At 44.1% G+C, this 17,360-nt stretch overlaps 1 protein-coding gene across 2 annotated transcripts in view; it reads right to left on the bottom strand.

Moving 5' to 3' along the window:
* Positions 1–17,360, bottom strand: part of ca8 (carbonic anhydrase VIII) — a 62,228-nt gene that overhangs the window by 12,503 nt on the left and 32,365 nt on the right. For both annotated transcript variants that reach the window (XM_072571580.1, XM_072571581.1), the window contains exon 9: positions 13,910–14,076. In XM_072571580.1, the coding sequence (XP_072427681.1) occupies positions 13,942–14,076 (135 nt within the window). In that variant the 3' untranslated portion in view covers positions 13,910–13,941. The remainder of the gene's footprint in view (positions 1–13,909; positions 14,077–17,360) is intronic.

The raw sequence follows: 17,360 nt of genomic DNA, 5'->3' as shown, positions 1-17,360 counted from the left end.
CAGGGAAAACAGGCCCAGCCTGTTCAGCCTCTCCCTGTAGCTCAAATCCTCCAACCCTGGCAACATCCTTGTACATCTTTTCTGAACCTTTAAGTTTCACAATATCTTTCAATAAATAAAATGTTACAAGACACTTCACACAGATAATTGTAAAGTCTATTTTTTTTTTAAAAAAGATGGGTCACATTAGGACATATTTGTTCAGATGACCAAATCTGAAAATGTGTTGCTGGAAAAAAGCGCAGCAGGTCAGGCAGCATCCAAGGAGCAGGAGAATCAATGTTTCGGGCATCAGCCCTTCTTCAGGAATCCTGAAGTCCTCACTTTCTCCTCAGATGACCAAATGCCAGGATAAGGTCACAGCTGACAATTCACAGCCGTAGATGAAGTGTTTCGGTGATCAGATTTCATGGCACCAGATCCTCCATGGCCTGAGGAAAATTCTCATACAAAATTACCACTTTTCACCTCACTAGTTGCTGAGATGTTGGCCATGCCCCATGGGGACTAAGGTGGAAGTACTGCTGGGACCTATCAATGTACACTCATCTTACACTATATTTAAACCCAGCTGCACACCACCCCAGCTTTGCAGGTCAGGAACACCCTCTCTCTCTCACTAATGGTGATGTTCCACTCAGAGAATGGTCTGAGAGGAAGGGTGACCTTACTGCCCATTTCCAAAGCAGGAATCTGGAGGTGAGCAGGACAATGCTTCTCCATCCTGACCACCAAAAGATGACAATGCCAGAGTGGACAAAAATGGTATCATGGGTATTGGAAAATCAGGCAGAAACAGATATTAGCATTGGGCAGTTTGCCAGCAGCTTGAGAAGCTGGAATAAAGAATGGAGACATCCAAAAGGAGTTTAGAGCAGTGTTTTCCTGGATAGGTTGGTGCCCGCTGTGCACAACCAGACCCAGAGGAATGCTCACTGTCTGCTGGATGTGCGCATGGAGCATGGACCTGCATATTATCAGCAGGGTGAAGGGAGGGGGGTAACAGAGCCCTGAGCCCACTCCCAGAGACAGGATGCTGCCAGAGGTGGAATCACAAAAGTATTCCAGGAGTTCATTCTCAAAACATTCCAGTGGGACTCAGACTCTCCATTGCCTCCCCTCCCCACCCCACCCCACCCCACCCCTAACCCCATGCCTGTGATCGAGGAGAAAGTGAGGACTGCAGATGCTGGAGATCAGAGCTGAAAATGTGCCCTGAAGGGCTCATGCCTGAAACGTCGATTCTCCTGCTCCTTGGATGCTGCCTGACCTGCTGCGCTTTTCCAGCAACACATTTTCAGCCATGCCTTTGATCCCAAAGTCTAATGGATTACAGGCGGTGACGGTGAACCTGAATCTGAGGAGGAGTCAGTCCGTCACACTGGGGTCTCTAAGGCCCCACCCTGGCCTAGTGACCAGGCTTCCCTCCCTCACCAGGTGGAGCTGACAGCCTAGCACAAACAAACAGTTAAAGTCACATCCACATCCACATCCACATCCACAAGACTAAATCAGACCCAGGAGCAATAATAGGCCACTTGCCCAACTGGAGTCTTCACCAACTGCCCCCTGCAGCATTCTACATCACCGACTGCTCAAGTCACCCCCCCCACCCCAGCTGCCCTCTACATCACCCCCCCACCCTCTGCTGCCCTCCACATCACCCCCCGCCCTCTGCGTCAACCCCTGCATCACCCCCTACCCCAGCTGCCCTCAGTCACCCCCCTGCCCTCTGCATCTCAGTTGTAAAAGGATCATCCCCTTCACCAGGACGCTGTGCCCTCAGGTCTTAGTCTGTCCAACTGGTGGAAACATCTCCATGCCCTCTCTATCCAGGGTCCCAGTATTCTGGGAGTTTCAGTCAGATTCCTTCCAAAATCCATCTAGTACAGACCCAGAGTCCTCAACTGTTCCTCATACGGCAGGCCCTACATCCACAGGATCATTCTTAGAAAGATTCTCTGGACCACCTCCAATGCCAGCACATCCTTCCTTAGACACAGGGCCCAAGACTGCTCACAATATTCCAAATGTGGTTTGGTCAGAGCCTTGTACAGCCTCAGTGTATTCCTGCTCCTGTATTCTAGTCCTCTTGAAATGAATGCCAACATTGCATTTGCAGGTTCAGAATCCTGAACTAGCACTCCCGAATCAGTGTGCTTCAGCCATCAATGATGGATCATGTTGTACCATCACAATATAGGATCGAGGCTTCACAAAAGGGGCCAGAGTCAGGCGTTGATAGCAGCCCTCAGTCTGTGCCTTTATCCAGTTGTATAATCACACAACCAGAAGTTGTCATTTCACATTGCAATTAGAATTCTGATAGTAATCCACACAGAAACCCACAACCAAGGGGAAGGCTTCCTTCCACATCCATGGCCTTGCATAGCTACATTTCAGACAGAGAGAATCTGGAAGTTACATTGTGTCATCTTGCAGAACTTGCTAAAGGAACATCATTGGAAAGTTCCTGATTCTCATGACACTTGTTTAGTCTACGTGACAAGGAGGCAATTAGTGTGCACCATGTAATGGTCATGATTGCAAGGCCAGTTTTATATTTGCATCCTTGGACAATGAGTAACATACCAATGGAGTGCAATCTGAAGAAAAGGGAGTAACATTTCTGAATAGCTGCAACTGCTGCTGGAGTTTCTCAACCATTTCGTTTGAAGTCATTGTGCAAAGTTCACTTTTGATTGGATGGAGCAAGATTCCATCTCAGTGTGAGGGAGAGTGTGAGCGTGAGCAGGGGGAAAAAAAAAGTGTGCAACAGAGGTGAGAGTGAGCGAGACATTTGTCGGCTCCAGTCACCTACAACCTCCCCCAGTCATCGTGTTCCCAAGAACAAAGAACAACGTCACAGGAACATACCCTTCAGCTCAATAAGACTGTGCTGACATGTCTTTCTAAACAATAAACCTTTTGCCTTTATTAGTCTGTATCTCTATTTCCTGTCTGTTCACATATTTGTCAAGAAATTATTTAAATCTTGCTATTGAGTCAGCCTCTACCACCTCCTCTGAGGGCACTTACCACCCTCTGGGAGTGAACTAAATACCTGCCTCTCATCGACTTTAAGCTTCCCCTTTTACCTTTAACCTACGTCCCCTAGTAATCATTATCCTGGGAAAAGGACTCTGACTATCCGTTCTATCTATGCCTTTCAATTTTGTAAATTTCTATCAGGTCAGCTGCTCAGCCTCCAATGTTCAAGTGAAAATAAACTAAGTTTGTCCAATGTCTCAATGGTAATACCCTCCAAACCAGGCAACATCTTGCTAAACAGTTTCTGTTCCGTTTCTAAAGTCTTGACATCATTCTGGTCGCGTGGCGACCAAAACCATACACCATATTCCAAGGGGTGTAGGTCTGCTCACTGAGCTGTAGGTTTGATATCTAGATGTTTCAGTATCTGGCGAGGTAACATCATCAGTGGTGACCTCCAAGTGAAGTGAAGCTATTGTCTCCTGCTTTCTATTTATATTTGTCCTGGATGGAGTTCCTGGGGTTTGTGGTGAGGTAATTTCCTGTTAGTTTTCTGAGGGGTTGATAGATGGCATCTAGATCTGTGTGTTTATTTATGGTGTTGTGGTTGGAGTGCCAGGCCTCTAGGAATTCTCTGGCATGTCTTTGCTTAGCCTGTCCCAGTCGAAATGGTGGTTTTTTTCATCCGTGTGTAGGGCTACGAGGGTGTGTGTGTAGTGTCTTTTTGTGGCTAGCTGGTGTTCGTGTATCCTGGTGGCTAACTTTCTTCCTGTTTGTCCTGCGTAGTGTTTGTGGCAGTCCTTGCATGGAATTTTGTAGATGATGTTGGTTTTGTCCATGGGTTGTACTGGGTCTTTTAAGTTTGTTCGTTTTTGTTTGAATCCTAGTAGCACACAAACCCACTAACACTCTCAGAGGGGTCTCAGTAGTCTGGCCGTCATTTCTGAAACTTCTTTGATGTATGGTAAGGTGGTTAGGGTTTCTGGTTGTATTTGGTCTGCTTGTCGTGGTTTGTTCTTGAGGAATCTGTGAACTGTATTTTTTGAGTATCCATTCTTCTTGAATACATTGTACAGGTGGTTCTCCTCTGTTTTCCAAAGTTAGTCTGTGCTGCAGTGTGTGGTGGCTCGTTGGAGTAGTGTTCTGATACAACTTCGTTTGTGTGTGTTGGGATGGTTGCTGGTGTAGTTAAGTATTTGGTCAGTGTTTGTCGGTTTTCTGTATACAGAGGTTTGTAGTTCTCTGTTGTCCTTTCTTTCGACTGTGACGTCCAGGAATGAGAGTTTGTTGTCGGTTTCTTCCTCCTTGGTGAACTTTATGCCTGTGAGGGTGTTGTTGATGATAAATGTCTCTATCTTGTTTCGTTTTGTGATGACAAAAGTGTCATCTATGTAGCGGACCCAGATTTTTGGTTTGATGGTTGGTAGGGCTGTTTGTTCTAGTCTAGGGCATGTATTTCTCTGCCAGAGTCTCCAGCCTCTCTAGATCCTGATGATCCTCTGAACCAAATTATTTCTATATATATTACAAATAACAGGGGTCCCAGCACTGATCCCTGCAGGACACAACTGGGCACAGATCTCCAGTCAAAGAAAATGCACCCTTCCCCTGCTACTGTCTTCTATGACACAGCCAGTTCTGTATCTATCTTACCAGTTCACACAGGATCCCATGTGCCTGTCAGGAGACCTCATCAATGGCCTTGCTAAAGTCCATGTAGATGATATCTACAGTCCTGCCTTCAACATCTTTGTCACTTTCTCAAAATACTCAGTCACATTTGAGAGACATGACCTTCCCCACACAAAGCCATAAGGCCACGTTTTTCCAGATGTTCAGTAAATCCTATCCTTAAGAATTTTCTCCAATGAATTTCCCTACCATTGACATAAGGCTCACCAAGCTGTAATTTCCTGGATTATCCCTCTTGCCTTTCATAAGAGGAATGTAGTTTTCTATTCTCCAGTCCTCTGGGAGCTCTCCTGTAACTAAAGAGGATACAAAGATTTCATACATAGTCCTAGCAATTCCCTCACCTGCTTCCCTCAGCATTTTGGGATAGATCCCATCAGGTCCTAGGGATTTGTCCACCTTAAAGCTTTTCAAAAACACCCAACACCACCTCCTTTTCTATATTGAAATGACCCAGCATTCAACATACCCCTCCTGAGACTCTCCATCTACCACCTCCTTCTCCTTTGTCAATACTGATGAACAGTATTCATTAAGGGGCTCACCCACTTCCCCTGACTCCACACAAATTCCTTCCTTTATCCTGGGTAGACTGATCCTTTCCCTAGCTACTCTGCTAGTCCCTATATACGTATAAAATGTCTTGGGGTTTCCTTTCATCCTGTTTGCCAAGGATGTTTTATGGCCCCTTTTAGCACTAATTCCCTGTTTGAGTTAATTCCTGTTAGCTTTGTATTCTTGGAGGGATCTATCCTCCGTATCTTAAACCTTACAGTTGCCTCCTTTTGCTTTTGGACCAAGCTCTCAATTTCTATCATCCAAAGTTCCTGAATTTTACCATTCCCCTATCTTTCATTTTGACAGGAACATGCTGGTCCTGAATTCTGAACAAATAGCCTTTTAAAGATTCCCACGTGCCAGATGTAGAGTTACCTTCTAACAGCCACCCAGAGTCTTCATTCCCCAGTTCCTGCCTATTTTGTAGTCACTAGTTTTCCCCCAGTTTAGTTCTTTCACCCAAGGACCGCTCTTAGCCTTATTCAAAAGGTTACTTAAAACTTAGAGAATTATGGTCACTGTTCCCCACTAAAACTTCAATCACTTGACCAGGCTCATTCCCCAGTACCAGGTTTGGTCTGTCCCCTTCCCGATTTGGATGATTTATGTATTATTTTTTTTAAAATCCTTGATGCACCTAACAAAATCCCTCCATCCACATCCCTGGCACGGAGCAAGTCCCAGTCAATATTAAAATCTGGTTTCTTTAAAAAAAAATTTCCCCACCATCTTCCCCCTTTGTTCCCATTCCAGAGGCCTGAATGACCTTTGAACTCCATCTATTTTTGTTCAATCCCTTAACATTAACAGCAATGTGCCCATTTGACTTCCAACCAATGATTTTACACATTCCCACATCCATGATGCCCCTACACTCTTCCCAGGTCAGAGTTCTTATGAGTCAACTGACCACCCCCTTTTTCATAGATACCAGTTGTATCCCATTTGCTGAGGTCCCAGTCTGGTCCCAGCATGCAATTGCTTCCTAACACAATGACCGTTGCCTCAGATCAAATGCAATGATAGCCAAACCCATCTCAAGTTGCACATGTTCTCCAGGATTCCAGATCCAAACTTATTAACCACTCTCCATATCTGACCATGGTCCACCCAGAGAGAGGCAGTCTAGATTGACCTCTCAAATTCCCAGGCTGCTTTCACCCGGCTATCATGCAAGCCCCAGACTCCGTTTCACAACAGTCTAGGGACCGGAGGGCTTTAAATGATCAGGACTAACACACCACACTAGAATCAGATGAGATTGTTTCTGGTTTTGGGGAGACCTGATTGACTGTGGTTGCTTTTCACACCATGAAAGGACACTTCTACTTTGACACTCACACATGGTCATTTCCTATGGCTGTGGCAGTGATGCTGATATAACATGTTGTTCAGTGACATGTCCACCCCCTGTCCAACTGTTCAGCTCTACCCACCATCACAGACTGCCTACTTTCCCCTAACGGGAGCTGAAACACAGGCTGGGTGCCCTGTCACTCCAACAAGACTAAAGAAGTAGTGAACCAGAGACTGGCAACAACTGAGTAGTGTGGGGGAGATGATGGCCTAGTGGTCTTCTCACTGCACTATTAATCCAGAGACCCGTGTAATAGTCTGGGGACCTGCATTCAAATCCCACCATGGGAGATGGTGGAATTGGAATTCAATAAATAACTGGAATTAAAGAGGCTGACTAAAAACCCATTGTTGATTTTTGGAAAAACTAATGTTTCACTCATGTCCTTCAGGGAAGGAAACTACCATCCTTACCAGGTCTGGCCTACATGTGACCCCACAGCTAACAGAAATGCAAGTTGACTCTTCATTGTCCCCTGGTCAATTAGGGACGGGCAGTAAATACTGGCCAGTCAGCAACATCCACATCCTGTGAATTAATTTTCAAAAGCACAAGCTAGGAGCCGTAAGATGCAGGTCTATAGCAGTTGGAAAAATGTCCGATGTGGGTGCAGGTTGTTCTGCGCAAACAGCCATAAGACACAGGAGTACAAGTAGGCCATTCTGTCCATAGAGTCCACTCCACAATTCAATTAGATCGTGGCTGATCTGATAATCCTCACAGTATCAAAGACTTCTGCACCATTACTTGTTACACTCCTAAACCAAGTTCTTCCAAACTTCAACACTGGCATCTACTCAGCAATGTGGAAAATTTCCCAAGGTACATCCTTTACAGAACAAGCAGGACCAATCAAACCCAGTCAATACCAACAACATCTGCCCACACTCCATCAACATAGTGCTACCAATCAACAACTTGGTTACAGGACCATTGAACTCTTGACCTCATCAAAACATTGGTTCAAAGAGGAAAGAGCTGATCTCCAGAGCCACAGTGAGGGACACTGCCCTTGACATCAACACCATATTCAACTGTGTGTAATCAAGAAGCTCAAGCAAGATTCTATGGGAGTAAAGCAAAAATGCTGTGCTGGTTAAATGGTTGTGGGAGGTCAGTTATTACAGCCCCAGGACATCACCACCAGGAGCTCCTCAGGGTAGTGTCCAAGGCCCAGCCATCTCCAGCTACTTCATTAAATGACTTTCCGTCCATTATAAATGTCAAAAATGGGAATGGTCACTGATGATTGCACAATGTTCACCACCATTCACAACACCTCAGACACTGAAGCAGTCCATGTTCAGATGCAACAAGATCTGGACAATATCCAGGCTTGGGCTGACAAGTAACATTCATACCATACAAATGCCAGTCTATGACCATCTCACCACTGCCCATTGACATCACTGAATCCTCAATATCAACATCCTGGGGGTGATCATTGACTAGAAATTCAACTGGGCTCACCACGTAAACACAGTGGCGACAAGTGCAGGTCAAAGGCTTGGAATACTGCAGTGAGTAACTCACCTCCTGACTCCCCAACGCATGTCCACCATCTACAAGGCACAAGGTGTGTGATGGAATACTTCTCACTTGCCCTAGATGGGTGCAGCTCTAACAATACTCAAGCAGCTAGTCAACCCATCCAGGGGAAAGTAACATAACTTACCAACTCTTGTACTCAATACCCCGTTCAATGAAGGAAAGCATGCCATATGCCTTCTTGACCACTCTAATCATCCTGTGTTGCCACCTTCAGGGAACAAAGGACGTGAACACCCAGATCTCTCTGTACATCAATTTTCCCCAGGACTTTTCCATTTACCATATTGTTCGCTCTTGAATTGGATCTTCCAAAATGCACCACCTCGCACTTGGCCAGATTGAACTGCATGTGCCATTTCTCTGCCCATCTCTCCAATCTATCCATATTCTACTGTATTCTCTGGCAGTCCCCTGCATTATCTACTACTCCACCAATCTTAGTGTCATCTGTAAACTTGCTAATCAGACCATCTATACCTTCCTCCAAATCATGTATGTAGATCACAAACAGTGGTCCCAGCATGGATCCCGATTGGACACCACTGGTCACACATCTTAGTTTTGAGAAACTCCCTTCTACGAGTACTGTCTCCTCTTGCCCAGCTAGTTCTCTATCCACCTAGCTAGAAAACCCTGAACACCATGCAACTTCACCTTCATCAGCCTACCATGGAGAACCTTATCAAATGTCTTACTAAAGTCCATGTATATGACATTGACATCCCTTCCCGCATCAATCAACGTTATCACGTCTTCAATAGGTTTGTAAGACATGAGCTTCCATGCACACAACCACGTTATCCATTTTCTTCCAAATAGGAATAGATCCTGTCCCTCAGTATCTTCTCCAGCAGCTTCCCTACCACTGACCTCAGGCTCACTGGGCTATAATTACCTAGAGTATCCCTGCTACCCTTCTTAAACAAGGGGACAACAAGAGCAATTCTCCAGTCCTCCGGGACCTCCCCCATTTTCAAGGATGCTGCAAAGATATATCTGTTAAGGCCCCAGTTATTTTCTCTCTCATTTCTCTCAGTAACCCAAGATCGATCACATCCAGACCTGGGGACTTGTCCAGCTTAATACCTTTTCAAATACACAACACTTCCTCCCTCCTTATGCTGACTTGACCTAGAATAATCAAATATCTATCCCTAACCTCAACATCCATCACGTCCCTCTCCTCAGTGAATACCGATGCAAAGTACTCATTAAGAAACTCACCCATTTTCTCTGACGCCATGCATATCTTTCCTCCTTTGTCCTTGAGTGGGCTAACCCTTTCCCTAGGTAAAAACAATGACTGCAGATGCTGAAAACCAAATACTGGATTAGTGGTGCTGGAAGAGCACAGCAGTTCAGGCAGCATCCAACGAGCAGCAAAATCGATGTTTCGGGCAAAAGCCCTTCATCAGGAGGGCTTTTGCCTATAACCCTTTCCCTAGTTACATAGAACATAGAAAAGTACAGCACAGAACAGACCCTTAGGCCCACGATGTTGTGCCGAGGTTTAATCCTAATGTAAAATATAATAGGCTAACCTACGCATCCCTCAACTCACTGCTCTCCATGTGCATGTCCAGCAGTCGCTTAAATGTCCCCAATGACTCTGCTTCCACCACCACAGCTGGCAACGCATTCCATGCATTCACAACTCTCTGCATAAAGAACCTACCTCTGACGTCTCCTCTATACCTTCCTCCCAAGATCTTCAAACTATGACTTCTCCTACCAATCAATCCTGCCCAGGGGAAAGGTCTCTGGCTATTGACTCTATCCATGCCTCTCATTACCTTGTATACCTCAATCAGGTCACCTCTCTAGAGAGAAAAGTCAGAGCTTATTCAACCTCTCTTCATAAGGCAAGCCCTCCAGTCCAGGCAGCATCCTGGTAAACCTTCTTTGCACCCTCTCCAAAGCCTCTGTATCTTTCCTGTAGTAGGGCAACCAGAACTGGACACAATATTCCAAGTGTGGTCTCACCAGGGACTGGTAGAGCTGCAGCAAAACCTCATGGCTCTTAAACTCGATCCCCCTGTTAATGAAAGCCAAAATACCATATGCTTTCTTAACAACCCTATCCACTTGGGTGGCAACTTTGAGGGATCTATGTACTTGCACACCCAGATCCCTCTGTTCCTCCACACTGCCAAGAACCCTGTCTTTAATCCTATATTCAGCATTCAAGTTCGACCTTCCAAAATGCATCACTTCACATTTATCCAGGTTGAACTCCATCTGTCATTTCTCAGCCCAGCTCTGCATCCTGTCTATATCACGCTGCAGCCTGCAGTAACCCTCTATACTATCGATGACACCTCCAACCTTTGTCATAAATCTCCAACTTGTGTTACCCTCTTGCTCCTTATATACAAATAAAAAGCTTTGGGTTTTTCCTTAATCCTGTTTGCTAAAGATATCTCATGACCCCTTTTAGGCTGCTTAATTCCTCACTTCAGATTGGTCCTACTTTCCCGATATTCTTCCAAAGCTTCGTCTGTTTTCAGTCACCTAGACCTTATGTACGCTTCCTTCTCTTAGTTAGTTTCACAATTTGACCTGTTATCCATAGTTCCATAATCTTGCCATTTGTATCCCTCATTTTCACAGGGACATGTCTGTCCTGTACTCTAATCAACTTCTCTTTAAAAGCCTCCCACATATCTAATGTGGATTTACCCTCAAACAGCAGCTCCCAATCCACATTCCCCAGTTCCTGCCCAATTTCGGTAGAGTTGGTCTTCCCTCAATTTAGCTCTTCCTTTAGGGCCACTCTAGTCTTTGTCCAGGAGTATTCTAAAACTTATGGAATTGTGATCACTGTTCCTAAAGTATTCCCCTACTGAAACCTCAACCACCTGGCCAGGCTCATTCCCAACACCAGTTCCAGTATGGCCCCTTCCCAAGTTGGACTATTGACATACTGCTCTTAAAAAAAACCTTCCTGGATGCTCCTGACAAATTCTGCTCCATCCAGACTTCTAACACTAAGTGAATCCCAGACAATGTTGGGAAAATTAAAAATTTCCTATCACCACCACCCTGTTGCTCCTACATCTTTCCATAATCTGTTTACATATTTGTACGTCTAGCTCATGCTCACTATTGGGAGGCCTATAGTACAATCCCAACATGGTGACCACACCCTTCCTACTTCTAAGCTCTGCCCACACTGCCTCACTGCTCGAGTCCTCCATAGTGCCCTCCGCCAGCACAGCTGGGATATCCTCTGACCAGTAATTCAACTCCTCCATCCCTTTTCCCTCCCTCTATCCTGCCTGAAGCATCTATATCCTGGGATATTTAGTTGCCAATCATGCCCTCCCCCCACCAGTCAAGTCTCAATAATTGCAATAACAGTTCAACAGCATTTTCAAGGGCAGCTAGGGATGGGCAATAAATTTTGGGTTAGCCCAGAATCCCTAAATGATTTTTTTTTGAAAAGCACAAGAATTTTTAACCAGATATTTATATTTTTAAAAATTAACATTTAGTTTCCTTTCTCACTTGTAAAATTAGCATTATGAAGTTCAGTCTGGTTTAAATGTGCTGTCAATTGACATTAGGTTCACAAACATTCTTAGATGAGTCTTCCCCAGTGGAAGATTACGGTAGTTGGGATTGTTATTAATTAATGTCTATTTTCATCATATTGTCCTGCTTTCTAAAACTAGATCCCATTTCCCTCAGGACTGAATGACCTATTTAATAAATACAGGCAAAATGAGCAAAAAAAAAACACTATTCAATTTCCTTTCTCCTTCTACAGAATATTCCTGCAGCATTTACAGTCATGAGTATATATTTAGCATGAACAAAACAGTGTAACAAAACAGTGTAACAAGACAATGAGGCTACAAAAGATGTACCACTGATGAATGTGCAAAAAGGTGATTAATTTCAATTTATTCATATCATTTTAGTGACAGATATTCGTTCTAATAATGTGTACTTATACCATGCTTTTTAGCATCAAAAAGCAGTACTTCACAGAACCATTATCCTGTAACATTGGATGAAGAGCTTATGTTCGAAATGCTGACTCTCCTGCTCCTTGGATGCTGCCTGACTGGCTGTGCTTTTCCAGCACCACACCAACTATTGAACCATAATGGCGTTATGGGGGTGGATGGTCCAAAGCATAGTTACAGATGGGGTTTTTAAAAAGGAGCATCTTAAAAGGAAATGAGAGAGAGACAGACAGACAGACAGACAGAGAGCTTAGAGTCAAAGTAGCATAAAAAGCCACAGTCTCTGAAGGTGAGACATTTAAAATCAGATACACAGGAGACCTCAGACGAACGGTAATATCTGACAGTTATAAAGTCACAACTCAGAAACACAGACTCTTCCATCCAACTCGTCCATAACAACCAAAGTTGTGGGGCTGAGGAAAATTAAAGGAGGTGGTGAAGAACAAGGTCGTGATAGAACTCAACAAACAGATGGGAATTTTAAAAACAAGATGCAGAATCTGCAGGATGATCAGATTTCAAGCAAGTGAAAAAAAAAACATGGACAGCAGAGGGTTTTAATGATTTTGAGTTGATGGCGAACAGAATGTCAGAGACTGGGCTCCTCAGTCACATTATTGTCCAAAGTTAAAAAGGCAAAGACATTGAATGAGAGAAGTCACAACACATCAAAAAGGCCACACAGTCCATATGTGAGAACCTGCTAACCACTCTCAACCCACTTTCTAGCACCTGGTCCATGGCACTTCAGCTGAAGATTCAGATCAAGATTTTCACCTCAATCTTCAAACCAGGCAGTGAATCCCAAGCAGTCACCATGCTCTGGGTCAAAGGGTTTTTTTCTGATGGCCCCTATCAATTACTTTAAATCTGTACCCCAAATCACTAACCTTTCCGATAGAGGAGAAATGGGTCCTCCCTGGCCATTCTATCCAAGTCCTTCCTTACTGTGAAACTCAATTACATTATCCACAGCCTCCTGTGTTTTGAAAGAGAAAGAAGTCTGGCCTCTCCAATCTTTCATTTGCAGCTTTCAAGCCCCAAAATATTCTTATGCTCCCTCTGGAGCAATGATGACCTTCCTTTTTAGTAAAGATAGATATTACCCTCTCTTAACAAAATTAAAATGAAGTCTCCTGGATTAACCTAGTGCCTATCCAAATGAGAGCTCTTCTGACACCAACAATTTGATACGTTCTGATTGGACATGCTCACTATTTGTTTTTCCAGAAATGTGCACATGGTTGGGTTAAAAAAAATTTCAATAATCTACTTTAACAGTTTTTTTTTGTACCAACCAAAAGGTAATGGCTTAGTCTTCTCAATGTTCAACCACACAGAATTTCTGCTGATTACATACAGGCTGCTGAACAATAATTTAATTTAGTGACAGTGGAGTGATTGAGAGGGGCATTGTAGAGGTGGAGCTGGTATCATCAGCATACATCCAAGTTGTTTTTATTTCATTCATAGGACATGGGCATCATTGACTGGGCCAGTACTTAATGCACCTTCACATCTCAATTTGTTGTGAAAAGTGTTGAATAAAGGCAGGTCAACCTTTTCTCTCTCTCTCTTCTCCACAAGATAATCCAGGAATAAAGTATATTGTTGTTTAAAGATATTCACATCTGTGTATTATGCAAACTCATCTAGAAATGGAAGTGTTTTCAAAAACTTTAACAATAGCACAGCAACCTGTAACAAAACAGCATAGATGGCTTCACGTTCACGGATATATTATTGGTCTATTTGTAGAACAAGAAAGATTTTGTCTGAGGATTACCTGGAAACTATTCTGTTTCGCATCAGCATTTCCTATTGGAAGGCAGCTCTGACAATTCGATCACTGAGAGGCTGAGTTGGTCTAAAATTGTCTCCTAAAATCCCATCACATCCTTCAGGTAGCTCGGCTCCTTTAACGTGAGATCGTACTCTTCGGAACTCTTCTATCTGGGATAGAAAATACAGTCAGATTCAAACAAACTGCATTTATATGACGACGTCTTTATTCCTTCATGGGAGGTAGGCATTCCTGGAGAGATGGTGTCCTTCTGATGGCCTTCAGATGAAAGGCATCGCCAGGAAATTTCAGGGGCTGGCCAAAAGTCAACCACATTTGTGGTTCTGGAGTCACACAGAGCAGCCTGAGTGAGAACGTCAGATTTTCCACTCTTCTAAAAAAAAATTTGTGAACCAGATAGATTCGTGACAAATGAGTAATATCTCTGCAATTTAACTTCATATTCCAGATTTTTATTAAATTAAATTTAAATTCTACCAGCTGCCACTGAAGCATTTGGTAGGGTCATCAAACCCAAAGCATTAACTGTTTCTCCCTGCATAGATGTTACAAGACCTGCATGAACAGCAGTTACATGAGCTGCATTAAGTCACCATCTCCCCTGTTACCTTTCTTATACAATGGGACAGCATTGACTATTCTCCAGTCCTCTGGGACCGCACCTGTGGCCAAAGACAATACAAAGATGTCTGTCAATGCTCCAGCAATCTGTTCTCTTACATCCCTCAGTATTCTGGGATAGATCCCATCAGAACCCAGGGAGATATCTACTTTCATACTTTAAGACACAAAATACTTCTTCCTTTTCAATAGCAACTTGCTTAGAGATTCACCCCCTTCCTGGAGATCTTCCTCCACCAATACCGTCTCTTTGGTGAGAATAGATTCCCTATGGTGTGGAAACAGGCCCTTCGGACCAACAAGTCCACACCGACCCTCTGAAGAGCAACCCATCCAGACCCATTCCCCTACATTCAGCCCTAACTAATGCACCTAACAAGACGGGCAATTTAGCATGGCCAATTCACCTAACCTGCACATCTTTGGACTGTGGGAGAAAACCTGAGCACCCGGAGGAAACCCACACAGACACGGGGAGAATGTGCTAACTCCACACACAGACAGTTGCCAGAGGCAGGAAATGAACCCGGGCCCCTGATGCTGTGAGGTAACAGTGCTAACCACTGAGCCACTGTGCTGCCCTGACACAAGTATTCATTTAGGACCTCACCTACCTCTTCTGGTGCCACACACCTTATTAAAACAATCTTTTGGTCTCAACCACTTTGTAGTAGTGAATTCCACTGGCACACCACTCTCTGGGTGAAGAAATGTCTCCTCATCTCGTCCTGAAAGGGTTTACCCATTATCCTTAAACTATGACCCCTGATTCTGGACTCCTCACCATTGGGAAAATTCTTCCTGCATCTAACCTAATCATCTAGTCCTAGATCCCCCTCATTCTTCTAAACTCCAGTGAACATAATCTCCCCTCAGACATCAGTCCTGCCACCTCAGGAATCAGTCTTTGCTTCACTCCCTCCATCACCAGAACATCCTTCTGGAGATAAGGAGATCAAAATTGCACACAATATTTCAGATGTAGCCTTACCAATGCCCTGATTACAGTAAGACATCCTTGTTCCTATAATCAAATCCTCTCACTATGAAAGCCAGTATACAGAGTACCTATGACCTGTTGCACCTGCATGCTTCCCTTCAGTGACTGGTGCACAGGGACACCCAGGTCTTGTGAAATCTGCACCCCCCCCCCTCCCCAGTCTCAATTTACAGCCAAATAATAATTTGCTGTCCTATTTTTGCTACAAAGAAATAGTAAGATTTGGAAAATATAGAGTCTTCAGCTGATAGGTGGTGAGAAATCTTTGTCACACCAATGCCAGGCACAATCTCCAAAAGAGTATTAACCATCACTTCTTGACTTTAATGGCATTACCATATCCCAATCTCTCACCATCAACATTCTGGGGATGACTGACCATTTTCTGCACCACAAGCACTACATTTTAGGATTCACGACCCTTTCCAGGATCCAGGGAAACGTTCACACTACAACATTCACATTTATGGTCTATGCAACCACTTCTTTTAAAGACCCAAGGAAGAAAGCCATCAGGGTTCAGGGCTGGGTCAATGTTTAGTCCCCATTAGCTTTGAGTATTTTGGTCATTTTGTGATAACAATTATTTTAAATCCCTCCTTCTCTCTTTCCCTTATATTTTCTTCTATTATAAAAGGATGTTCCTTTGCCTGTCATCTATAAAGATGACAAATATAAAATATTTGTCCAAAACATCTTCTCTCCACCTTCATTAATTCCCCTGCCTCATCCTCGAAATGACCAATGAGAGTTTCAGCTACTCTCGGCTTTCTTAATACTTAGAAAACCTCTCCCCTGTCTGAATTTATATTTATAAGACCATAAGACCATAAGACATAGGAGTGGAAGTAAGGCCATTCGGCCCATCGAGTCCACTCCGCCATTCAATCATGGCTGATGCGCATTTCAGCTCCACTTGCCAGCATTCTCCCCGTAGCCCTTAATTCCTCTAGACCACAAGAACCTATCAATCTCGGCCTTGAAGACATTTAGCGTCCCGGCTTCCACTGCACTCCGTGGCAATGAATTCCACAGGCCCACCACTCTCTGGCTGAAGAAATGTCTCCGCATTTCCGTTCTGAAATGACCCCCTCTAATTCTAAGGCTGTGTCCACGGGTCCTAGTCTCCTCGCCTAACAGAAACAATTTTCTAGCATCCACCTTTTCAAAGCCATGTATTATTTTGTACGTCTCTATTAGATCTCCCCTTAATCTTCTAAACTCCAACGAATACAATCCCAGTATCCTCAGCCGTTCCTCATATGCTAGACCTGTCATTCCAGGGATCATCCGTGTGAATCTCCGCTGGACACGTTCCAGTGCCAGTATGTCCTTCCTGAGGTGTGGGGACCAAAACTGGACACAGTACTCCAAATGGGGCCTAACCAGAGCTTTATAAAGTCTTAGTAGTACATCTCTGCTTTTATATTCCAACCCTCTTGAGATAAGAGACAACATTGCATTCGCTTTCTTAATCACAGACTCAACCTGCATGTTTACCTTTAGAGAATCCTCGACTAGCACTCCCAGATCCCTTTGTGCTTTGGCTTTATTAAGTTTCTCACCATTTAGAAAGTAGTCCATTCCTATATTCTTTTTGCCAAAGTGCAAGACCTCGCACTTGCTCACGTTAAATTCCATCAGCCATTTCCTGGACCACTCTCCCAACCTGTCTAGATCCTTCTGTAGCCTCCCCACTTCCTCAGTACTACCTGCCTGTCTACCTAACTTTGTATCATCGGCAAACTTCGCTAGAATGCCCCCGGTTCCCTCATCCAAATCATTAATATATAATGCGAACAGCTGTGGCCC

The sequence above is a fragment of the Chiloscyllium punctatum genome, chromosome 5, assembly GCF_047496795.1.
Source record: "Chiloscyllium punctatum isolate Juve2018m chromosome 5, sChiPun1.3, whole genome shotgun sequence".
In the NCBI taxonomy this organism is placed as follows: Eukaryota; Metazoa; Chordata; class Chondrichthyes; order Orectolobiformes; family Hemiscylliidae; genus Chiloscyllium; species Chiloscyllium punctatum.
Note: the sequence above shows the minus strand (reverse complement) of the source record. Positions and strands in the feature narration are given on the sequence as shown.